This window comes from Protomyctophum bolini (genome assembly GCF_963924005.1).
Source record: "Protomyctophum bolini genome assembly, chromosome: 8".
NCBI classification, from domain to species: domain Eukaryota; kingdom Metazoa; phylum Chordata; class Actinopteri; order Myctophiformes; family Myctophidae; genus Protomyctophum; species Protomyctophum bolini.
In genome coordinates, this window is record NC_137869.1 from 20,737,587 (window position 1) to 20,764,328 (window position 26,742).

The 26,742-nt window shown below is 44.7% G+C and overlaps 1 protein-coding gene across 13 annotated transcripts in view; it reads left to right on the forward strand.

Annotated features, from left to right (window-relative positions):
• The first annotated feature begins 229 nt into the window (after positions 1-229).
• fryl (furry homolog, like) overlaps positions 230-26,742 on the forward strand; it is a 107,265-nt gene continuing 80,752 nt past the window's right edge. For 5 of the 13 annotated variants that reach the window (XM_080769811.1, XM_080769817.1, XM_080769816.1 and 2 more), the window contains exons 1-2: positions 16,469-16,918; positions 17,886-17,954. In XM_080769811.1, the coding sequence (XP_080625937.1) occupies positions 16,705-16,918; positions 17,886-17,954 (283 nt within the window). In that variant the 5' untranslated portion in view covers positions 16,469-16,704. Of the gene's footprint in view, positions 370-9,003; positions 9,073-16,467; positions 16,919-17,885; positions 17,955-24,854; positions 25,532-26,742 lie in introns of those variants that run through there. The other 8 variants (XM_080769821.1, XM_080769822.1, XM_080769823.1 and 5 more) reach the window with 6 other exon arrangements.

Genomic DNA, 26,742 nt, shown 5'->3' on the forward strand with positions numbered 1-26,742 from the left:
ACTTTAATTTAAAATGTTTTCATCAAATATCTAGCCTGCACAAATTATTTAATATTTGCCAATATTAAATGAAAATATTGTAATAATATAAAATATGATTCATATTTTTCATACTTTTGCCCTGCAGAAATGATTGAACGGTCGGTCACATACTTACTAGGTCACAGTTGTGTGTGTACCACTCCGGAGGTGGGACCAGCGTGTCGTGTTGACAGTGGCGCTCTTCTACCACAAAACCTAGTTAGAGGAAAAAAAGAAAGCTCAGAGCTTCAGTCCCTTCATGGAGGAGGAACCTTGCCTTGTTGGTCAAAATGACTGCGAGTCACACAACTACGTCTAGCTAAAGTAAAACAACAGGACACGGAAGCTGTGAGTAACATTAGATAAAGTATCGAGGTGAACAGACACCAATTTAATGTGATGTTGAGGTGTAAAACTGCGTTAGCAAAAACAGGCTAAACGTAGCCTAGCATGATGCTATTCTATGGTACAGACAGATGGGAGTTTTGCACTCAGATTTAGCATTAGCTTTAGCTTCAAGCAGGGGCAGGCAGCAGTGTCAGCTCCTCCACTCCTCACTTTTTCTGTGACTGCTTTAGTTTGGCTGTGTTTGAGAAATTGAAAGGCTTTCATTCGTCTTTATTATTGTTATTAAACATTGACGTGGAGTTGTCAACCAGCTGGTTGGATAAAATACATGTTTTATTTACTGCTAGTAAGCTTTTAGTGCAACTTGTACAGAACACATACTCTACTCCCGATGTCAAGCTAAATAAAAGCTAGCTGACGTTAGCTAACTCATGTTTTGCAGTGTTTTGTTTGTGGTACATACTGTTGTAACCATTGCTTTTTTGTTTTGGTTATTTAATTATGAGTGTACGAATGGAATTTGTTCAATTTGCACACTCAGTTACGATAAAATAACCGTTAATGTGTACGTAGCCTTTTGTCACCACTGAAGTCTAAATTCAAGGTGCAAATATCAAATAATCAACAACGCCTCCTCTGCTAACTGAAATAACCATACACTACTAAGTCACAATCTATTTAAAGTGTGTTGCAGTGATTTATTTTTAATGTCTTTCCTGGGGAAATGAAAGAGAAATCTGCCATGGGATCTGCTAAGTGTTAGTCTTTGTCTCTATGAAGATTGCAATATAGTTTGGTTGCTATATATATGGTCACTCAGCCTAGAAGGCAAGCTGTCCCTGTGCTGTGTTTTTGACAAGTAAACAAAAACACGCATACAGCATGACATCTCTCTTGCTTGTCGCACCTCCTGCATGACACTGGGAGAATTGTCAGCGTTGCATCTCGCATGCTTCAGAGAACTTCATTTTCTCTAGAGAGTGCATGACAGACACACAATGGAGGATTTGTTCTTGTGCTGTGCAAGAGCTGAGCTGCGAGACTGGAACACAGACAGAGAGCGAGACAGAGAAAGAGAGAGGGAGGAACTGGTCAGTTTGTTGCGAGGCTGGAGGTGGAGATGGCCAAACTATTTCAGACGTAGGCACATTGGCACAATACACATTGATGGGGTGAAGTCAGTTTCACTCATAGGAGCCCACATAGAAGTTGGTCATGCTCTTGGCTGTGTGGGTCCTCTTGTATAGTTGCGTGAATACTTATATCTCAGTAGTTCTGCAGAGAAATGCAATTATTATTCTCATGTCAGTGGACTATGATGCAACCACTTTGTTTAATTTCAGTTGACATTATTAGCTTTTTTGCTCCAAGCACTTAGTTAGTGGTTAGTTAACCACTCCCTATTCGGGTGGTGAACATTCACCTAAAATAGGCGAAGCATTGTGCGTTTGTAGATCATCTATTTTTGGTGTAGAGGGAAATGCTAGCAGACTAGTACAGAACCTTGGGGAACCCCTGTCATCAGATAGACATTATAAATGGCCCGCTGGCCCGGAAGTACTATTTCTACCCTCCATGAGTCCATGCCACTAGAACACACCTTCCACTTGCTCACTTGGGCCAGTAAAATTAATGCAATTTAAAAAAAAAGGCCCTAACCCTAAATTTACATTAGTTTCCTGTGGTACTAGTGTTTTGTAAGGATTTTGTGGAAGGAAATTGTCGGGTTAATTACAACATAGCGTTCTGTGTGCAGCGGCCCCGTCATTATGAGGGTAAATTCTTGACTGTTATTTGTTGATAAAAAAATTAGGTTCCTGGGCCAGTAGCTACAATGGTGATCTTGAGAAGTCACTGGCCCAGAGGACCAGTGGCAAATTTCCCTTAATGTCTACTTCTGGGTTTGCCATGGAGTTGAGTCGACATTAGTGCCTGCCATGGCCAGTCGTTAGCAACCACGGGTCAGTAGAACCGACTATCTCCCTCCCCTCTGTCCTGCTGGGATATAAGACCCTGATGGGAATGCAGATGTGTAGGCTGTTGTGTTGATGCGCATACACACACGCTCAGCATCGCAGACTGCTGGGAATCCCTCTATATTACAGGAAACGCATCTATTTGCGATGATCTGGGGCATAATTCAAGCCAAGGGATTGTTTTTTGTTTAATCTGGTATCATTGATGAGTATGGTGATAGAATAGCTGGCTTGGTAAAAAGAAAAGCAACCCCCTCCCCCTCCCTGGCCCCTCACTAAGCTGTTCCCCTGCTAGGATTAACTGTTAACTCAGCATTTCACTGCTGGTCACGATAATGTTATGTAATGCACAACAACTAATGGGAAATGGGCACAAGTATCATCTTTTTGCCCCTCTTAGTTGTCCTTTTTGTTTTTATCACGTAATACTTTTGTTTTTTTCCAAAACTCACTTGTACTTCCCCTGGATATGACTCAATAGATCCGTTCAACACCACTCTGGTCAGTCAGGTGATGAAGCTTTTTCCTCCTGGCGCAATGCTCGTCTGTCTCACCTATCAGCACTGCAGAATGTTTAACAAGATCAGAAACTATTTGTATCCATATTTGTTGTTTGTCTACACTCCGGACTAGGGGTGCATGGTTAAATCGATGTAGAAGCTATGCATTTGTCCTACATTTTGACTGGTAGAGCTTCTTTCTTTCTTTTTTATTCTGCTATACCTGAAGCCAGTAGCTTGATTTTATTGCATTTCATCATTATCATGCAGTAGATTTCAGAGAAAAGGTTTTGTGTGTTTCTTTATTATAGCAGTTTTGCACAATTTATATAGGACATTTAAATATGTCCTTGTATTACTTTTAAGTGTATTATATAGTAGCTGCTATGCAGTTGCAATACTAGTGCTTTACCCTTTCAGAAGCATTTAATTTGATTAATTTAGCTGTCCAAAGCGGGAAATATCTCCCTCCCCTGAAAGTCTATGGTGTTGGGCAGGGTGGGCAGGTACTTTACCCCTGTACCCTTCAGAAGCATTTACCGGTATATAGAAATTTTAAGGAAATGAAATGATCGTCATATACAGTTGCCATCGGTGCTCAGGGTACTGTGATATAAATATTAATCCAGCCCTAGTGGACTTTTTTGAGGCTACAGTATATATGCCTCTTATGATTAAACACATGAGTTCACTGCAGCGTAGATAATATCTCAGATGGTTGACTCTGTAAGAGCTGGTTCTCTGAGCACTTGACAGCCCACCGGCACCCTTCTCAGAGACACTGGTGTGCAGAGTTAAATGAACAGTTAACACTGTGCCTCGCAGCTGTCCAAGATACTGAAAGTGAATGATGATGTTGGTGTTTTACAGCCAAGATCAGTGATTCTCAAACGTTTTATATGCATTAGGCCCTTTAAAAAGAAATCTGGGACCCCAAGCTATACTGTAAAACCATCAGCGTTAATTTGACTCTGAGAGTGTACACATGAACACATTTATACAGACCTGTAACTGTAAGGGTACATTTGGTTCCTGCCTAATTATAAATCATGTTGTAGCTGACGGGACCTCCTCCAGCCATCTGTCCCTCGGGAGTCCCTCGACCCAGCGTTGAGAACCAGTGGCCTAGAATGACAGCTTTCATTTGTTTGGCCTGTGTGCCAGTGCCACAGATGAGCCCTTATCTCCACTTAGATTGAGGAGGTTGTGTCGAGGTGTCTGTTTGTGTGTATTTGCAGTTTGGATAAATGATTAACCTGAGTATGTTAAGAAGCCACAGACTGCAAGTGAATCTGAATGATTGGGGCTTCATTGCCTGTCTGTTTTCTTTAGACCAGCACCTTAGTTCATGGTGAAATGTATGATGCCATCATTTTCCTGGCGGCCACTGATAAGAATAAAATCCAATTTGGAGGACACATTCTCAAGAGTCTGAAACCAGAACACCCACCTTTTTAAAGCTCAATTTAAATGTATGGACAGTATGCCCCATTGCACGCCGGTGTGGCTTGTTGACAAGTGCTGCATTGTGACACGTTGTTAGCTAGCAAATGAGTTCCTTTGAGTGAGCCACAACGTCATGCAATTGTATATAAATTAGGCTTAAAAGCTTCTCATGTTGCCTTCCTATGGACATGTGGGAATTAGTGCACATTCATTTTACCCACAGTTTAAGATAAATTGCTTGATACTAGATGTGGGTCATTGATCCCAGAAAAAGAAGATTTTTCTCATTGAGTGCATTGAAAGGCTCCGTGTACTGTAACGCTCAGTGTGGAATGAGTTGAGCTAGAAATAGCCTATAATTGAGCCCTGCCGAGGCAGATTATTCTTGGCTTTGGGAGAAAGGGTTTGGAAGTTGGAACATAATTGATGTTTGGGTCCGACTTTACCAAAGAAACCACCCCGCTTTTGCCCTAAGGCCAGATTTATTCTCAGTTGCTGGTGTCGTGCACGATAAATTGTTGATCTGCAAGCTCTCAATGTGTCACAGTTGTGAGCTTGTAGATTAACTATTAGTATTTACCGTGCGCAAACACTGCTCGCAACAAAGTATTATCAAGCCCTGACGGGAGACGCTCGCTCCAAGCCTGGCCTGGGTCCTAACTCCTCACTGGGTCCTGACTCCTCACTGGGTCCTGACTCCTCACTGGGTCCTGACTCCTCACTCCTCAGTAAGTCTCAAGCAGAGCAAGTGGATCTCCAATATATTGGGCCATTAGATGTGAGCCGGTCAGGTCAGGTGCAAAGGGAAATCTGTTGAGAGTTGAGACATGCAAATAGGTGGTTGTCTCTGGGCGGCAGCATGAAAGTCCTCTGTCAAATGAAGCCAGTGATATTTCCGCTCTTTACAAAGGTAGTGATTACAGTAGGGGCCCTGGCCTGTCATTTAGCATTGGAGCGAGCCAGATGTAGGCTATTTAGTTTGCCGTTTGTGATACAGCGCCCTGGTTGCTGACTAAAGGATCACACAGGCTGTTACAAATAACAAGTCCAGCCCATATATTATTGTTTTTGAAAGTTAGGCTTCCTTGTGTGTGACCCATTTGTCTGACTCTGACTCTAACGGTACTAACTATCACTGGAGGGACCCCCTGGAACCTCCTGGAGGTGCCCACTGCCCGGTCCATGTTGAGAACCAGTGCTCTAAGCCTCTAAGGTACAGTTCAATTCATGCTGACTGGCTTCTCGCATGCAGCTGTGTTGCATTATACATTGAAGATGAAAATGAGGAAGAAGATGCACAAAAAGATATGGGCCTCTACATCATCATTACTAAATTCACCGATCGCTGTGTGTCTGTCCTAATTTCCGGGTCACCAGTGAAATGCATGTTGGGACGGCTTCCGGGTCACCAGTGAAAATAAATGCATGTTGGGACGGACACAGATTAATACTGGGACACACTTTTCTGCGTAAAAGACCCTCACAGGGTAAACGACTCGGACCCTGATACTACTAGCTAGTAGCTACTCTTGCGTCAGTCGACATAACATCTTCTTTGGGGAAGCATCGCGGCCAACGCGGGGGTTGCGTGGCACAGGCACCTGAAAGCCAGCTCTGACAGTTGGACGGGGCATGTTAACGTGAACACACGCGCTGTTTCGACACCACACTGAACATAATTTGCTGTTCATATATTCAGAACGGGTAAGGACTAGTAGTATATAAATGTCTGATTGTAGCATCATTCCCGTCTGAAAAACCTCAAGGGTGAAGTCCAAGTTAACCATTGCTCACGTCGACACTCTGTTCTGTTGATCTTTTACGTTCCTTACAGTATGTCTTGCTGCTTACAGCAACGTGCCCCTGTCTCCTCCCGCACATCCAAATTCCATAAAAGGCCTGATTCGTTAGTATTTTGTAATGCCAGCTAAATGAGACTATCTCTACCCTCCAGTCTTTATAGCGCAGAGGATTCTTTTAGTGTGTCTTGTTTGCTTCAACCTCCAAGGAGGTACACAAAGTTGGCCTTGCTCTGTTTCTGTGGTCACGTCACACGTTTTGTTTTTCTTCTTTTGGGGAGTGTTTGGAGCTGCTGAGCTGGAACAGGAAGCCAGATATATTCACTCAGGTCTGTCAGCGTGAGAAACTGGTTGATTTTAAGTGTCTTATCAGTTATCACGTTGTCTTGCAGCAGGCGGAGCTGCATGTGTCCACAAGCCGTGTACTGTGGCTTTTAAGTGTGTCAATGTTTTTTCCTTTTCTTCTTCTTTTTCGTGACCTTTTCAACGTCTCATAAGTTGTCCACATCAGTGGGGAGTGGAAGTTCTTCTTCACACAGCTGAACTTCTCTGTATGGCCGGAGTGTTTTGTGTCTTGACTCACTGCTGCATGCCTAATGTATGCTTCACCGTACAACAGCGACACAGACCAAAAATAACCAGCTAAGGCCTACCACGAGCTTGTGAGCTTGTAGATTGGCTATTTTTGGTGCATGGCACTGTAAGCATTGCTTCACTCTTCCTCTCTTTGTTTGATCACAGATGTATCTGTGGAGAGTGGCCAAAAAAGTGTTTTGTTGGTCTGTCCAGTGGCACTATATTTGCACCACTAAAGGTGTACAGTAGCAGTAATACATGTCACTCTATACTAAGTAACTAGCTAAGCTTAGTAGTGCCAGCATGTTGAGTTTGTATCGCTGTGGTCATCAAGCACTGTGTCATGCGGAATACAACAACCGTGAATAGTATAATGCAGTATATTGGAGACGTACTGTTACTGGAGGTTTGGGGCTAATATTGTTAAAATGGTTAGCGGAAAAAAGACGAACTTCTGAGTTCTAATATTGAATATTCGTATGTAGTGTGTGTGTGTGTGTGTGTGTGTGTGACGTGTATATATATATATATATATATATATATATTTGTTTCCTCTTTTTTTGCGACGGTCCCTAAAATGTGGTTATCAAACACAACATATACCATAGTCTAACTCTACATACTGATACCAATATCTGTCATAGCCAATATTGGCTGATCGTTATAAGGTAAGTATGTCGGAGAGGCTTAATGTTGGTAGCGTATTGGAACGCCACACCTACCATCAGCTCCAATACAGTAGTTACATTGCATGACTTGCCGCACACAAGCTGTAGCATTGCTACTCGTACACTGAGTTGGCAATGCCCAGGATCGAACCCATGACCTTGCGATCCAGAATTCAGCTCTACAGTCTAGAGCAACCCAGACACATTATAGTGCCGGGCTCTATATTATTACATAATATACAGAGGGGGAGCTGAGGAAAGGGGGGAGGGCCGCCCTCCACAGCCATCGTAATAGGAGGGATGGTATTTTTGTAGGCTCTGTGATCACTTATGAAACTGCCTCTTGGATGCAGTGGGACATCTGGGATTATTCAACTCCGGAGGAGTTTGTAATCCTCCTGACCCGGAATGTGGAATGGAGCCAACAGTAGGCTGTCCCTAGTACACCTGCTGCTCTGGGACCAGATTGGAAAGCAGCTAGAGGGTAGCTCTAGGCAATATGTGTAATCCTTTAATATATAGATGTGTTTTTGAACCACTTTGAAACTGCATGGTATCTCCTGTTTAGGAATGACATTATTGGAAAAAAGTTGACTTTATGTGACATTTTGGCACATTGTGAGTTTGTATTAAAAGGCATTTTTTAATATGAAATAATCATGATAGTGGAGGAGGAGGAGCATAGGGACTCGGGAGAGATAAGGGTGATCTTTTGCACGGATGTAGCCCACAGAATGCTCAAATTATTTAGCTAGGGCGCCTGAACCATTCGCCATAGCCACTGTGTGTGCTGACCTCGTCACATTTGTGATGACAGCTACGTATGGCCGTTTTTAGCCCAACGAGTGTTGTTTTTGTGCAAAACTAATGCTTGGAATGGATAGAGTATCATGAAAAGCCCCTAGTTTGACACGTCACATGCTACTAAAAGCATAATGAAATTTAGAAATGTTTGCCTTTTACGGTAGAGAAATGAGAGACTTACCATGTGGGGGTCTCAGGACCCCCAGGAACGTGCCCTGGGCGCCGGTCCGATTCTGGCGAGCCGCCCCACGTCCGAAGCGGTTGAGAAATGACAGAGCTACCGTGTGTGGGTCCCTCTATACTGTACCCTCTACTGTACTGTACTGTACTGGCACACCCAAAATCATCATATATACAGTTAATATGTGCATGTGTGTGTTGCACACAAGTGGTGAAAACCATGCTATGTTCGTGCTCAGACCCAGGCGTCCAGCCACACATAGCTCCGTATGGGAGTGGTTGCACCACTCAAGGAAATACCAAGAATACAATAAAAATAAAGTGCAAGGAGGAGGCTAGAAGCCCTATGGGCTTATGTGAGGCCTCAACCTGAGTGATGTGACATCACTCCAGCTTGTCATACAACATCTATTATGTAACTTTAACATGGCCATCTCCCACATCATTGTATAATAGTAATAATTGTTAAAATAAAAATCTCTCTCAACCTTTGTCAGACTTAAGAAGGATAAAAGGTTTAAGGAAAAAAGGTTGTGAACCACTGAACTCTACCGTTCAAAGATGTAATTGTTCTTCTGTACTTTGCACATCCAAGATTACACTGTACTATATGCCAAGACAAGCTGTTGATAAATATCACTATGGTGCACTGTGACTGACCCTGTGTGTTCTCTGTGTTTTTCAGTTACTTGTGTAGTGACATCGTTGGGCGTCCATCTTTGCCTGTCGCAGTCCATCACTCTATGGCCTTAAGGTAAGGTCACATAGGCTTCTACTGTGTACTGTGGACTGTGGAGCACTTGAAGGTTTTGACGAGGGCTGCTAATCAGTGTGGGAAAGAATATGCTGGGTTAATCTGTTTTTGAGCTGCAATCTGAAAAGTAGCACAGTGGAAGTTTTCAGAGCTTTATTTCTTTTCTTTTTGTTTTGTAGCCATTTTAAGTTCTTCCTGGGCTTAGGTAACTCGACTAGCCTGTAAACGAGTTGATGTCCAGCTTGACAGCTGTTAGCTCAGGAATGCCTCACGCCGCTTAGTCACAACACACACACACACACACACACACACACACACACACACACACACACACACACACACACACAGGGGTAGAGCGGCCGCTTGGGGACCGGAAGGTTCCCACCCAGTATGAACCCGGGCTCCCCCAGAGTTACTGTCGAAGTGTCCTTGAGCAAGACGCTGAACCCCAATTTGCCGTTGATGAGCAGGTTGGTGAGCCTTGCATGGTTTCCTTCGCCATGGATGTGTGAATAGGTGAATGTGCTAATCTAAGTGCCCCCCCCCATTGTGTGTTTCCAATTCACAACATCGCAATTGATATATTGGATTTCTGTTGTAAAGCCTGATTTATACTATAGTTGCGTCACAGCATGACCGGCTGTGAGCTTGTAGATCTGCTGTCTTCGTTATGCAACACGTGCAGTCCTGCACGCTGCTAAACGTAACTCTGGTTTAAGCTGGCAATCAATAATATGGGTGTGCAGACACGGCAAGGTATGTAGCAGGTCTCTGCAGCAGCACGCTGAAACACAGTGCTTTATCAATAGCAGTCTGACCTACATCCAGGGGAGGCTTCTGCCTCTGTTTGCAGTGTACACGCCGGTAAAATCCTCAGTGGTACCCTTACAGCCAGGTCCATTTGGTTACATGCTGTCAGACTTGTTATATAATTGATGTGCTGAGTTGTAAAATCCTCAGTGGTACCCTTACAGCCAGGTCCATTTGGTTACATGCTGTCAGACTAGTTATATAATTGGATACATTGCCACTTAACATTTTTGCCCTGCAAAGTTCTCATGCTAACTGCTCCTGACTAAAATGTTGTTTGTTTGCCTCAACTGCTATCTATGGTATTAAGCAGGGCTTAACCACATAACCTTGGTGGTGTCCCTATTTTGGGCAATATAGGCAAACTAACCAAAAAAAATGTTATAGGGAAAATAGCAGATCTACCAACTCACAACACGTTGTGAACTTTTTTGCTGCATTTCGCCATCGTATGACGAAATATCTAACATGATGACATCATCATGCTCAATGGTTTAGGTGAGAAGGAAACTGTGGCTTGCAGCTTCCCAGGTCACACACCAGATCATCCATGTTGTCTTGGTCAACTTCCTCCCCTAGCATTTGAAGGGTTAAAAGAAGATGAGCTCATGTTCTGTTGAGCAAGCAGCAGTAAATGTTTCGACGCCAAAGCTAGAGCTGGTTCATTCCCGTCATTTCAGGTTTTTACAGTGTACGAAGTATGGTTGTAGTGTAACTGAAGGCCTTGTGGCGTCTCAGAGCGGTGATTGGCTCTGACTCAAACAGAGTGATCGTGACCCTGAGGCCAGTCAGATCACATTCTCACATTCCTCTGCTCCGACAACCCAGTTCTCGGAGGGTTGCCTCACAACTGTCATTCACCACAACACACAATCAGCCTGATCTCTTTGTCCGACACTCACACAGTCACACACACACACACACACACACACACACAGACACACACACACACACACACACACACACACACACATGCATAAACACACACTGTTTTCCTGTTCACATCATGGATGATTGTAATTTGGCTGAAGCACCATCTTACAGCACTGTTCAGATGTCTGAACAACCTGTTATGCAAAAATGACAAAGAAACTGACTAATTGGAGGGGTTGTACAGAAAGCTTGTGTGAACGAGCATGCAGGGCGAATGTGTATCTCCAGCAACACTTGCATCTATGATGTAGTGTCTGTTTGTGCCATGGGAGGGCGATGCAGCGTGGCTTAATCTTCGGAGGTTTTCTGGTATGGGAGGGAGGCGGAAGGGGGATGTTGTTATTGATGCCTTTACAGATCAACTACACTAGCCTAACCTGAGTGTCAAACAATATGGCGGCAGTGCAGAACCAGAAAGTGACAGTGTGCGGACCAGTGGGGAACCAGCTGATTGGGCCCTGCAGTCCGCCGGCTTTCCTGTTTTCTCAGGGCTGGACTGCAAGAGCAGGCCAGCGGCAGGCGGGCGGGGTACCCTGGAATGGCATAAGGGAACGCTGCGCATTGTTCACGAGTGCTTCCTCTTCCACATTCCTGGGCTGATTGGGATCTGGGCCTCCTGCGCCGGGGTATTGTTCTAACCAGTCAGCACCGTCGACCTGGCCCCCACAGCAGCACAGCTGCCTCCACCGGCCCATTGTGCTGATCAGACCCGGCGATGACTATCTCCCCCCAACCCTCATCACTCGGCTCTCTCTCTTCTTGCTCTCCCCTCTGACTCTGATTCTTACCAGGTCGTGCCAGGCTTCAGCCTCTCCTCATCTATTGTGTCTGCTTTGGCAGAGCCTGATAGTTGTCTGGAGTAACAGTGGTGTTTACTTGTATCTAAATTCTCTGTTGGGGGGGGCAGGGGGGTGTAGTGGGGTAGGTTATTAACACGGACGTGCTTACGAGCTGCACATTTCTGTAAACAAAATGTAATTGGTAGCTTAATTGTTTTAGTCACTGATTGTTGCCAAAATGACAAATTATCTCTGGGTTTAATAACTAACATTGTTTTTCTGTTTGTCAAATTGAATGTGGAAAATGTATCTGTGTGAGCTATAGCATCCCTATTCGGTGGGAAGGCAAACATAGCAGATCTATGTGACAACTTGTGATCTTGTAGATCGGCTATTTTCGGCCAATTTGGTGTAGAGGTGAAGTACAGAGCATTCCAAGTACAGAGTAATCGAGTTTGTAACTGGTTAACTTAAAGGAGCATTCAGTGATTTGGAAACCCCCCCCCCCCCCCCCCCCCCGGTCTGATTGGATGAAGGCTTGGTCACCTAGCCAAAAACGAAACCTACGTTTTCTTTTTTTACCCCAGGTATATATGGTTAGCACACTCTATAGTAGGGTTGATTATCACAACAAAACAAAAAAAAGAAGTGATATCTGAATTTAGTGAAATCACTGAATATACCTTTAAGGCCAGCTGTGGTGCAAACCTAAAGATGGGCCTCTTCATCTCCAGGGCTCACTGCTCGGGTTTGTACTCTGCCATCTGGCCTCTAGAGGGCAGACCACTCTACTGGCCACTGCTGCCCTTTCATTTGGCTGGCTGTGCCTGTATTCATCCCCTGCTCTGCCACTTTGTGCTTACTCTGCACACTAGCTTTGGTGCTGGCTAGATGTAATGCTACAATGCCCTTTGTACATACTTTTCACAATATTGTGTGTGTGTGTGTGTGTGTGTGTGTCAGACAGTCGTGCACAGCTTTTGTACTGGCAGGCTGTTTAGTGGAGTTTTGAAACGTTTACATCATCTCACTGACATTTTCACACGCTGCAGCCGAGGGTGTGAGCACTCTGTACTTCCTGTACAGAGTTTCTCTGACCACACACACACACACACACACACACACACACACACACACACACACACACAAGAATAATGCGCAGCTCAACAGAAGCATACTGAACAGGCACCCCAAATGACTTAACTGTAAAACATCTAAGCTTGAGGCATTTTAATGTAATCAATGATGGCTCTATCTACACACTTAGCTTTTTATATCACTATATCGTTTTGACATTTATCTTTCATCTTTACCTTTTTAAATTTCAGACCTGGTAATTTGAGTGAAACAAACTATTGAGAACATTGTATAGAGCCAATTAAATGATGAATTGAAAAAAAAAACCATCAGTTACTGGCTGTCTGGAATACTCAATCTTAATTTTATACCAAATAATATAGATTGAGCTGAGTAGTTCCTCGAAGCGCAGTATCACAGTGGGAGACACACTGATGGCTGCCAACACTGTGTTAATTTCCTGGGGCAGATCCCTGATTGGAGAGATTATGGGACAAAGGGTTCACGAAGGTGAATCAGAAAATTACAGCCGTGTAGGCCCAATGTCTGGATAAGGAAACCATACAAATGTTGGCCTCTGCTTTAATACGGCCTGATGTTGACTACACCTGTACTACATGGTACAGTAAGGGGATTAACTAAAGCTCTACCAGATCTAAATAAACTATTCAGGGTGGTATTGAACCTTAGCCCCATGTCTAACCTTGCCAGTTGGAAATTGGGAGTTCACAACTTCACATATTTAATTGGATCTTGTAATGGGCCATGGTATTTTAAGAATTATTCTTGCTAGTTAAGGAGTAGGGACTTGCTATTGGCGATCAACCGTTTTTTGGTCCAGACAGTTATCAGATCCAATATTCATGATTGTTTCATTGTTGGAATCTGCCTTTTGACTGCTTGACAATATCTTTTTTTTTGGCTTTCGCCTTTATTTTATATATTTTAATTTTATGGAGGGACAGACAGTAGGCTGACAGGAAATGGGGAGAGAGATGGGGGGAAGACATGCATCGGGAGTCGAACCCGCGGGACACTGCAAGACTGTATTGCCAGCCAAGGTGCCTGGACCACTGAGCCATGGCCCAGGCTGTGGGGCTGGACCACTGAGCCATGGCCCAGGCTGTGGGGTGGCCTTTTAATCATTTCAGTTCAGTTCATAAGAAATTCTGCTAGGCTGTGTTTATTTTTTTATTAAATGCATGTTATATTTAAAGGAAGTTTTGTGTTACCGTAACTTTTGACAATGTGAAAATGTATGCTATAAATGTATGATATTGATTATTAGTCTCCCTGATCACTAATTATCGGTATTGGCCATGGAATAAAGACATAGCTAACGTTCTGTACTTGGCTGCAGTAGACTGGAATAAACTTCCAGTATAGGTAAAATTGAACTAGTCCTTCCTTAAACATTCATGTGGGCAATGGCAATTTGTCCAAAATTAAAGAATGACCTACAAAGGTGTAAGTTTGTAGGTACCGTATGTGTGATAGTGTGTGTGTGTGTAATCCACGGTATGCTTGTAGATAGGTGTAGGTAGGACACTTGGGTGTGCCTAATGAATTGCGACAAACAAACTGCTGACCAACAATACTTACCCTCCTGCTCGCACAGATCAGCCAACAGAGGGAAGCTGGAAGTACCTTCACTAAATACGCCGGGTTGGCGCTCCATACATCCCAAACTCTTCTCCCTTCTGGCTCCAAAACTATGGAATGCACTTCCCATTGCAATCAGAACTGCAGACCCACTCCCAATCTTCCGCCGTAGTCTGAAAACCCACCTCTTCAGACTCCATCTTAGCCCGTTGCACTTGCCGTAGCACTTGCCCTAGCCTCAACCTCCTACAGGCATATGCAAAGACTCAACTTATGTAATTTAGATAGCATTTTATGTAGACATAGGATAGCACTATAAAGTATATATGCATAGTTTCATTATATAGATATTCCACTGTTAGGTTCTTAGCTTACGTTTTTTTATGTATGTGATGTATTACCATGTTTTTTGTTCTTGCTTATTGTAAATCGCTCTGGATTAAGAGCGTCTGCTAAATGCCTAAATTGTAGACATTTATTGTATTTGGTATCCAGGAAAGAGAACGGAAGTTCATTCATATGAGTTTGATGTTGGTTATTGTTGTTCGTGTATAACTGGCTGACCTGGCTGTAGGTTTAGGTTGTGTCTATAATTGTAGCAACAAGACGAACCTGGGTGGTGTGTCGGCTAGGAAGATGGTCCTAGAGGGGTGGTGGTTATACACTGTACTGATTGGATTCTTTGATGCTATAGCTGATGTCATCATTGTCATGTGTACTTGAGCAAGACACAAACCCAGAGAAGTCCAACAGTTGAAATGAAATCGCAATAGTAAGAAACTGTAACCTAGATTGATAATTATGTGTGGCATTTGTACTACATTATATTTTAAGTAATAACACATAGCTGGTTAATAAAGCAGTTTGCACCATTTAACTATGGGATTTCTACTTAATAACAGGTCATACCACCCGGTTATTATACACACCAAGCTGACTAACTTTGTCTTTGTGTTATTACAGGATCGCCTCACCCATTCATTTCTATAAACGGTGATTGTCCTGCCACTGAAGCTGTGCAGGGCTACCAAACTGAATTGTAATCTAAAAGACAACAACGTACTAGTAGACTTGAAATACTTGTACTTTTAGCATTATAGTGGTCCAACAGCTTCACTGTGGTTTGTTTTATACTTGAACATAGCTGATATACAAGCTGCAGCATAACCTTTTTTTAGATCGCCAATTTCAGTGCACACGCAATTATACCGTAAATCGAGCATAATGGTGAGTCAGCAGAAATGGCCAGTCATGAAGGTGTTGTATGGTTTATTGGACACTGCTAGAACTATTAATGTGTCTTTTGTGGAATATTTTCATTTAGTGTCGATATTGAGAACTGCATACATTTGTGCTTGGATGGGCTTTTATTTTTAAATTTTATTTATTTTGTGCATGCTTTTAGGAAATGGCTTAATTGATTATTTCCTTAGGCTCTGAGCCTTTGTGAGAGTCAGCACAGCATACTCCTTCTCTCCCTATCCTCTTTCTCCTTCTCTCTCTCCCTCCCTCCCATCAGCTGGGAGGATTTTTGGAGGAGTTTGGGGTTTGCTGCAGGTACGAGCTGTGCAGCCAAGCACAGCACAGCAGTCTGTCATCAGGCTGTTTCACAGAGGCTTTCAGCTCACTCTGCTTCTTGTCATCATACTTCCAATGCCGTACAGTACAGTGGTGGAAATGAGAGGCAGAGGAGTGCTGCTGTTTGCTGTTTTATTAACCCTGGCAATCCTATTTTTGGCAAATTCGTTTTTGGCCAAAATCTTCAAAGTATTTATGTAGGGCTTAAGCAAGCAAACATGGCAGCATTCAGATGTGGTGTTTTGTCTGCGTGTCCATGTGTGTATATATATGAGTGTGGGAACATATGACACAGTTCCGTGCATGATAAGGGCTATCAGTAAACACAGGCAGGCCGGCAGAGCTGGATACAAGCATGCTTGCTGGTTTTACCAGAGTGTGCTGGTGTGTGTCAGTCTCTCCTCCTTCCCCTGGTGAGGGGAGACAGGTCTGCAGGGCGTGGCTGCTGGCTCTTCTGTTGTGATTGGCTGGAAGCCCGGGCGTGTGTTATCTCCTGTGGAACATATTATAGCCCCGCCCCTGATATCGCTTGGCCCCGCCCACTCCTAATTACATCACGGTCGGAGAAGAGTTCCATGTCTGTTTGCTTTCTGCCTCCTCTGTGTGCACACAGGTAGTTTCTCACTCTTTGACAATAAGCAGTTAATACACTGTCAGAGAGGCAGAGAAGAAACAACGTTCCTGCTATTGGATACGTGCAGAGAGGTGTCTGTTCATCTTAAGGTCAGTCTGAGGGTCCCGCACATACAGGCCTCAGTAGCTGCCATCTGAGGGACCACCCATCCCCTGCTCCTCTGCGAGTGGAGATGAAGCAGCTGGGTAGCAGGCCGTACGTTACTGGACCACGCAAAACATGGATTTCCTCAGGAGCCTGGTCCCCAACGTCATGTCAGGGGAAGGTCCCACAGAACATGGGGGAGCGCTGCCTCGGGAGACGGGCCCCCGGCTGCTCCGCATGAAGCGGCTGGGCCTGCTGGCCATGGGGCAAACCATCCACGAGGATCCCAGAGAGGCGGCGGCGGCTGGCACCGCGGCGCTCCCTCGCTCCAACCGCAGCCGCCTCAAAGGTACTGCTTACCCAACAGCACAGGCATGTAGGAGTCATCCATGTTCGCCTTTATCTCTGCTTGTTAAATGGACTCTCGCCGCCCGCCTGCCCACCCGCCTGCTCGTCTGCTTCCCTGCCTCAAACTCTACTTTGCATTTGCGGTTAACCCTCCCAAGTTCCATTCAGTGCAGTGGGTGTTCATGGACACCCAGCTACTCCTTTAGTGATAAGCATAGACCAGCTGAACAATCATGAAGCCCTGAGTGTAATGTAGAAGGCAGCCATGCTGTCCGCAGCATTCTGAGGGGTGGTACTGCACACATTTGGGGTTTGCTCTTGAACAATCATGTCTTGTATACATTATGCTCACGCAGTCACAATTCAGCCATTACTTGGGCACTTTATTAAAAAGCAGCCTAAATATAATATACCAGCACCTGTTTATTTTAGAGCTGAAGTACTGTGATCAGATGACTGAGAACAATATTTGTTCTGCAGTAGATCTACAGTACCTGTACTTGGGGCCTTGGGATCGTGTGTGTGTGTGTGTGTGTGTGTGCGCATCATGATCATGCAGGATGATGAATTGTCATTCTCTCAGCGTGGCTTTGTGTGCGTTGCTTTCCTGTCAGAACATGCCTGTTCTCCTGTTTACTCACGGCTAAAACATGGCTGAGCCTGAGCGCTTCTTACTCATCTAGGGCTTTTTACGGCGAGCCAGGCTGACTGCTTGTCCAGTTAACCCAGTTAGCCACGGCCCACGTCGTCAACCGGGACGGGCCGGTTTGTGTATGTGTGTAAAGGTTGTTGACTGAGTCCCAACATAACTGGGTAACCTCTGCCCTCTGTTGCCCCTCTTTATTAATGTATCCACTATCCATATTAAGTAACACACCTTTACACCCTTTGAGAATTGACGGAGAATTAAACATTCTCTCTTCCAACCTCCCCCTCCCCCCTTTCTGTTTTTTCCCTTTTTCAACTAGGACACCGCCGCCACTTTAGAAAAGTCTCCTTTGCACATCCTGCTACTACTGATGTTAGGGGTTCTGTTGGTGAGTTCAAAGTAACAAAGGAAAGCTTTTTTGCACACAGTGATTGACTGCGGCATGCAGGACAGGTCTGGTTTGTCGCATCTTAGGGGACTCAAATCACTCATGCAGCGTTTATTAGCACCACTCCCTTGTGTTCTGGGACTGGCACATGGCCTGAGTCAGTTGGCTTTTCAGGTGGAGCTGCTCTAGTCTTTCTGTCGTTTGTCATGTTCACCTGAATACACTACACAATGACATCAGTTCATAGCTAGATGTACCGTGGAGCGTGATTAGGACCAGTATTTGGTTAAAGGGTGCTGCAGGTTTGCAGTTTATAATTAGGGTGTGTTATGTGCGTGTGACTGAACGTGGATGTGGGCCAATGGGGCGTACTTCTTTAGTAATGAAGGATGTTGCATGTGACTTTTTTTTTCTTGGCCTGTGAATAGCTCACAGGGTGTATGTTCCAGACAGCCGTGGACCAAATTATTCACTGGCCGCCTTAAATAGTTAGTACTGCACATTGAAACGCCAGTGAAAGAAGCCCTTTTAATGGCGCAGCCTGGCACAGACAGTGCACTTAGTGGGAGAACAGTATGATAGCTGGTGGAGACACGTGCTATGAATCATCCCTGATGCTCACACCATCACACTGACTCCACACACAGTGAACAACCCTGCAGTCAGTCGCTGCGGCCTGGGCCTGGCTCTCTCCTGGGCCTGGCTCTCTCTGTCTACCTGAGGTTTAATCCTCATTTGGCTGTACTGTGGTTCCATAGAGATGATGATGCTGTTGCTGCTGACCTCACAATGACTCTCCTGAAACGACGCAACACTCAGCATTTGGAAGGCAAATCTTTGCAAAGTGGGTTCACGCCTTGTGTCTGATAGATATACAGCATTTGTGTCTGTGTGTGTGTGTGTGTGTGTGTATCTCAGCACGTTTAATTGTGGGGCGGATAGTTCCTCGTGTAATGTAGTCCTTAGTGAAGCCAACTGTGATTGTTCAATAAAAAACAAAGAGTCTCAATATAGGACAAATGTTTCAGTTTGGCAATTGTTCTTTTCCCCCTGAAAGTGAAATGCCAACAAGCCACTGTGACACCCATGGCTAAGAAAATGTTTTGTTAATTAGTGTTAATGTATCCACAATCAATGAGATAGTAATGTATGTTCATTTTTTGTATCTTCTCTATTCGTACTGTGCAAAGTATACACACACCTAGCCCCCCCACCACACACACACACACACACACACACACACACACACACACACGTATAGATCATATGTGTGTACTTTGTACAGTGACAGTGCAAAATGTGGTAAAGATGACATGCTGTATACTGTTACATACTCAGTGTAGTTTGTTAAACTTTCGGACGGGAAGCTTAACGATGCTTAATAGACTACAGGTGTTGTTGGATAGAGTGAGAGAGTCGTCACTCGTCAGCTGGGCCGAGTGGATGTTTTCTTCTTTCTTTTCTTTTTTTTAATTTCACACATGATCACAACTTCAGTAGTGTCTTGTGTTGTTGTTGTTGTTGCTGGAAGCTGTTGCTAAATTAAGGACTTTTCAGATGGAACAATTTGACCCAACATGAAACCTGCATTCATAACCGTGGGCTGGTTACTTTAGTGTTACCCTGCTCTGAACCTCGTCCCCTATCCTCTCCCTTCATGTTTGTTATGAAATAGCAGCATAGATTAGCAGCGTGTCTGGGCGCTCGCCGCTGTGGTGTAAAATACTGCCGTAGCGCTTGTTTTGCGACACAACGATATAAACGATGGAGCTCATTTTAAACGATAGATATTTTCTATCGTGGATGAGATATATATCGTCATATCACACGGCACAAAAGTGCCACAGCACACAGGTTGTGAAACACTACTGTACTACTTGTACTGTACTACTCATACTGTACTATCCTGTCCTGTCCTGCTTGTACTGTTCCGTACTCAAGTGGACATGGAGACATATAGGGACCCACATTGCTGCTCCTTGGAGTGACTAGCACCACGCACATACTGTAATATGTACTGTACTCGTTCTGCACGGGTGCTGTACGCTGTACTGTACTGTAGTAGTCTTACTGTATAACTCATACTGTACTGTACTATACTACTCCATACTGTACTGTACTAATCATATTGTACTGTACTGTACTGTACTAATCATACTGTACTACACTGTACTGTACTAATCGTATCGTACTGTGCTGTAGTCCTCATACTGTACGTATCGTACTGTACTGTGCTGTACAAATCTTACTGTACTCATACTGTGCTGTACTAATCGCATTGTACTGTACTCCTCATACTGTGCTGTGCTGTACTAATCGCATTGTACTGTACTCCTCATACTGTACTGTGCTGTACTGTACTAATCGTACTGTACTGTCTGTACTCCTCATACTGTACTGTGCTGTACTAATCGCATTGTACTGTACTCCTCATACTGTACTGTGCTGTACTAATCGTATTGTACTGTACTCCTCATACTGTACTGTGCTGTACTAATCGTATTGTACTGTACTCCTCATACTGTACTGTACTAATCGCATTGTACTGTACTCCTCATACTGTACTGTGCTGTACTAATCGTATTGTACTGTACTCCTCATACTGTACTGTACTAATCGCATTGTACTGTACTCCTCATACTGTACTGTGCTGTACTAATCGCATTGTACTGTACTCCTCATACTGTACTGTGCTGTACTAATCGCATTGTACTGTACTCCTCATACTGTACTGTGCTGTACTAATCGTATTGTACTGTACTCCTCATACTGTACTGTACTAATCGCATTGTACTGTACTCCTCATACTGTGCTGTACTAATCGTATTGTACTGTACTCCTCATACTGTACTGTGCTGTACTAATCGTATTGTACTGTACTCCTCATACTGTACTGTGCTGTACTAATCGCATTGTACTGTACTCATACTGTACTGTGCTGTACTAATCGTATTGTACTGTACTCCTCATACTGTACTGTACTAATCGTATTGTACTGTACTCCTCATACTGTACTGTGCTGTACTAATCGTATTGTACTGTACTCCTCATACTGTACTGTGCTGTACTAATCGTATTGTACTGTACTCCTCATACTGTACTGTGCTGTACTAATCGCATTGTACTGTACTCCTCATACTGTACTGTACTAATCGTATTGTACTGTACTCCTCATACTGTACTGTGCTGTACTAATCGTATTGTACTGTACTCCTCATACTGTACTGTGCTGTACTAATCGTATTGTACTGTACTCCTCATACTGTACTGTGCTGTACTAATCGCATTGTACTGTACTCCTCATACTGTACTGTGCTGTACTAATCGCATTGTACTGTACTCCTCATACTGTACTGTGCTGTACTAATCGTATTGTACTGTACTCCTCATACTGTACTGTACTAATCGCATTGTACTGTACTCCTCATACTGTACTGTGCTGTACTAATCGTATTGTACTGTACTCCTCATACTGTGCTGTACTAATCGTATTGTACTGTACTCCTCATACTGTACTGTGCTGTACTGTACTAATCGTACTGTACTGTCTGTACTCCTCATACTGTACTGTGCTGTACTAATCGCATTGTACTGTACTCCTCATACTGTACTGTGCTGTACTAATCGTATTGTACTGTACTCCTCATACTGTACTGTACTAATCGCATTGTACTGTACTCCTCATACTGTACTGTGCTGTACTAATCGTATTGTACTGTACTCCTCATACTGTGCTGTACTAATCGTATTGTACTGTACTCCTCATACTGTACTGTGCTGTACTGTACTAATCGTACTGTACTGTCTGTACTCCTCATACTGTACTGTATTACCCGTACTGTACTACTCCGTGCTGTACTGTTCTGTACTACTCCGTACTGTACTGTACTTGTGTGTGTGTGACGCTGCTCAACGGTGCCATCCAGTGGTTTTGCTGAGGCGTTTCAGCTGTCCGTGCTCAGATACTGTATACATACATCGGGACACACATATATTGTAGCAGAAGCACCGCTCAAAAAGTGTCCTCTACGGTCGCTACTAGAGGTAGTAGCAAATGGAGTCCAGGCGCTTTTCAAGCACCTGGCAAAAAGTCTCACTTCCAAAGACATTTTGGCACAGACTAAGATTGGCAAAGGCTGTGGATATTGCAGGCCAATAGTATGTGCAAGAGGACGTCAGTAAGCAGCGAAATGCTCACCACTCTCTCACTGGTTGTAGTGACTAGTGACAATTAAACCACCCTCTTGACTTTTCTATGCCATTTTGCTATGCTGTAAGTACACATCATCTTACAATAAATGTGTGTGTACGTACGTCTGTAATCCACGTAACTTGGAAACCGTTCGCCCCACTGACAAATTTGACACACGTTCCAGACCAGGCAGTGCCCGCTGTCAAGTCTGTCGGATTGCAGGTTGTCCAGAACCAGCACAAAAGCCTCTGCCCGGCTCCAGACAGGGCCCAAATCCAGATCACCCCTAGATCTCCATATATGGAGCTGGCCTGTTCTGACATCACAATGTGTTCTGACATCACAATGATGTGCAACCTCGCCCCTTATTAGCCAATTGATCGCACCTGATCACCCCCCAATGGGCACTGATCACCCCTATATCTCCATATATGGAGCTGGCCTGTTCTTACATCACAATTATGTTCTGACATCTGCATGAACTCCATATTTGTGCATGCCTGAAAAGAACTCCATATATGGGCATAAAAGGTACATTATAACTGGGTGGGGCATTCATTTCCAACTTGCATCGTTCCAACTTAAGTAGTCCAGTGCCCAACGGGCACCGCTCTAGTACACATAATAAACAGATTTGTTGTTCACTGTTGTCTGTTCCAATCTGATATCTATTGTACCTGGTGTAGAACTGTACACTTCATGCGACAAGACTAAAGATAATAAAAATGTTTGATTTGATTCAAACCGTCAAGATGAGAAAAAGACTGACTCCGTGCAGACGGCCACTATCAAGAGCACGGGAGCACATTTCGACCCGACTCGAACATTTGGGAATTTCATCTGTAACAGTTTAACTGTTGAAAAGGCTGGTATAAATAAATCCAGCTTATAGTACAGTATGTGCGTTAGACCTGTACAGGTTGTGTGATGTATCTGATGCTGTGTCCTCTGCAGCCCAGGCAGTGCGAGGGAGGTCAGGGATTGAATTACAGCTGCTATCGATTGTTGCCCCCACCACCACCCCCCTCCCACTTTGTGCAGAGAGGCCAGGACAGGAAATGCATATATGCTCCACTCTGTGGGCTCCTGGGAGGAGCAGCCTCCCCCAGTAATGTCTGTAGTCAGGATGGCTCTGTGTCCATCACGCCTCCCACTTTGTGAATGGAGCTACCGCCAGTAGACTGGCCTCGGCTATGAGCTTATTTGATCATTGGGTGGGAGGGCTCTTGTTTCCTGGAGGTCGAGGTTTTAATGATGTTTAGTTGGAAGTCTCGGGGCCTGGGCTGGGCTTCACTGTCGGACAGTCGCTCTATAATATCTGTCCGGCGTTACGTTCCCATGATGCTGTCGGGAGCTTATTCCTCACACATTCCTTGAGGATTGAAGCCGGTTTACACAAAACAGTGTCCTCAGAGCTCTCTGTGTGTTTGTATGTGAACAGGTGTGTTTATGCTGCAGATACTGTGTGATCTCTCTCCCTCTGTTTCTCGCTTTCTGTTTTTCCCGTAGTTGCTTTGAGTGCAAAACTGCGAATTAGGCTATGGTCCAATTCCGCTTTTCTGTTTCATTTATTAATAAATATACCTGAACTCTCAGCCTGTATCAGTGACAGTGTGAGCCGACATCAGAGTTGGTGCCGGGGCCTTGTTTTGACAAAGCGCACATTTGTATGGTGTTTGTTTGCTGCAAGCTCTGAGCGGGTTTTGCATAACTTGTGTGTTGTGAGGGCGCGTCATGTGACAGGGGAGCGGTCGAGGGAGAGAACTGAAGGGATGAAGACAAAGAGGGTTTGTTACAGCGACAGTCTGCTGCTATCTCTTCTTCTCTGAATATTTTGTTAACAAAGTTAATCCTGCTCTTGACCAAGAATTAGTCCATGTCATGTGGATATGTTTAAAGTCTGTACGCAGAGGAGAGAGAGTATAGTCAACACAGGTTAAATAAATGCCAGTTAAAACACATACAGCCACAGTGCATTTGGTTTTTCATTGATGGAGCATGGGTAATTGTGTCTAGTGACTTTTATAATGTATTATGTAATGAATATGACTCCGCTGGGTGTGTTTGTTTTGTTTAGTCCGACAGAGTAGCTACCATCCCTGTCGTGCCCTTCTGCAGGGCTGACGCACAGAAGGATCAGCTGTCCTAACGTAGCCTAGATTCTCCTGTTTGGACTGGACCTAGAACTCTGAGATGTGTGATTTTCATTTTTGCGGACAGATAATTTATTTATTTTGTTATTGGGAGAGTGGTCTCCTGTTTGAGTTGTAAAAGTGCTGATTTGGAATAGCAGTATTACTTGTTCTGCTTGGCAGCCTGGGCTGTGTTTATGCCTGCTTTCCTTCCTCTTCTCTCTCTCTCTCTCTCTTTCTTCCCATTCTCATTTATTTCGCTCACACTGCAGTTGGAGGATGACGCATCAGTATTGCTGTGGGTAGCTTACAGGAAGTGTAGTTTTGATAGGCCAGCGCAGAGGCAGCACAGTAGCGGCTCTGACATGCGTTTGCATCGCTGAACCGCAGCCAGGCAACACTGGCAGCATTTTGATGACATCACCCCCCCCACCCCTCTTTCTGCTGTTGAAACGAGCTTTCTCTCTCCCTCTGAGAGAAAAGGCATTGGTAAAGAACAAGAGCTAGTTAGAAAGGGGAGGGGATGTCAGTGAGCGAATGGCGAGGCAGAGAGCTTGACTGAGTGAGAGAGTAGCTGACAGCGCTAGCGGGGCTAGAACTCGACACTCAAAAACAGGAAGAAGGAGAGGAGAGGGAATATCGCCACGCATTGCCAGGAGTTGTATGCGCGTGGGGAGCTCCGCTACTGTGCCTCTCCCACTAGGAGAAAAGTTTCCCTGGCTATTACCCCCCCGCCAGTCCCCCTGCAGCACAGTGCTGGATGGATCTCTGCACTGGGATGGGGATGAGGGACTCAGTGGACTAGCAAAACGGCAGCAGCAGGCAGCGGGACAGAATTGTCCTGTGAAATAGCTGGGACAGTGTTCTTTCTCTGCGGAGTGCTGGACCAGGCAGAACCCTGGACGTCCTCTCCGGGGCTCCATCAACACTGAGCTGTCCCAACTCCCAACATCGCCATGCCACCCTGCGGAGGCTAGAACTTGGCTCCGGGTTGTTTTGGGGTTTTTCTGTACCAGGACATAACGTGCGTGTTTCTCCCGAGGGGGAATTGCGTGTCTTTCGCTGAGTCTTCGTGTTTCTGCGGAACTGCCGGTGGGGGATTTTGTCCCGGTACATTTTTTAGTGCCATTTGGGTGTCTTGCGTATGTGTGTGTGAGAAGCTCAAACGGCGAGTGGCGTCATGCTGAGCCTACAGGATTCAGTCTTCTTTGAGATCAGCATCAAGTCCCTGCTCAAGTCGTGGAGTGGCAGCTGTGAGTAAACCCCCAGCAGGCTATGGCATACAGTACACGCATACAATGTTTACATACCTCGCTCAGAGTCAGCGCACTTATCTAGCGCACGCAGCCAGCAGGCCTGCGCGCCGTCCTGCCCGCTTCCTCGCATGCCATCCATGCATGGAGATTGCTTATCGCCTCCGAGGGGGAACAATGAAGTGCCTATTAATGGCCTTGACGGCTTGATTGATCATGTTTGGTCCAGCTGTTTGATCAGTATGCAGGTAGTTGTGAAGTTAACTTCCCTTGTTTGGCTGGCTGCCGCTGTGTCCCCTGAGGCACTATGCCTTGATGAGCATCTGCAGATGCAGACAGTGATTACATATAGACACACACACACGCACACACGCACACACACACACACACAGACACAGACACAGACGAACACCCTCACGTTTTTTCCTGAAAGCAACTGCCGCACTAGTCATTCTCTCTCATCTTCACTTTTTTTTACTCCTAACTCATTCCTTCCAAATGCACAGAAAATAGCTCTTCAAATCACATTTTCTCAGCCTTTATTTCCCTTTCATACCCCCCATCCTTATCTATATCTCTCTCTCTCTCTCTCTCTCTCTCTCTCTCTCTCTCTCTCTCTCTCTCTCTCTCTCTCTCTCTCTCTCTCTCTCTCTCTCTTATCCTTTGGGACAGCTAATGTTTCTCTTATTGATCCATCTTCTGGTTGACTCCTGTTATTATGTCCCCATACAGGCAGCTCATATTCTGACAGATATAAGAAAGGATTTGCCTCTATTATCCTGTTGACCTTATAGTCTGTGTTATACCTGGTTGCGCATCGTACGGCGTAATGAAAATAGACGACCTACAAGCTCAGGGTTTGTAGATCGGCTACTTTCGATGGGCGACACGACACCTGCGTGCAACTAAGAATAAATCAGGCTGCAAGTTATTTCACAGAAATGGAGATGCGTATGGATTCGGAAGGCCTACCACTTTCTATATCTCTGCTGCGTAGCGTCACTCTGTTGTCCCTGTTTCAGGATCCTTTATATTGTGTCAGTGTATTGTCACATGGTGGCTGCCACCAGCTATAGTGACATACTGTAAGTTGTTGTGTGTCGTAAAGCACGTTATTTTTTGGATCAAAGGATCAACATATGGAATGTCAGAACAGGTCAGCTCCATATATGGAGATGTAAGGGTTTGAGGTCAGATGTAGAGTTGCTGGC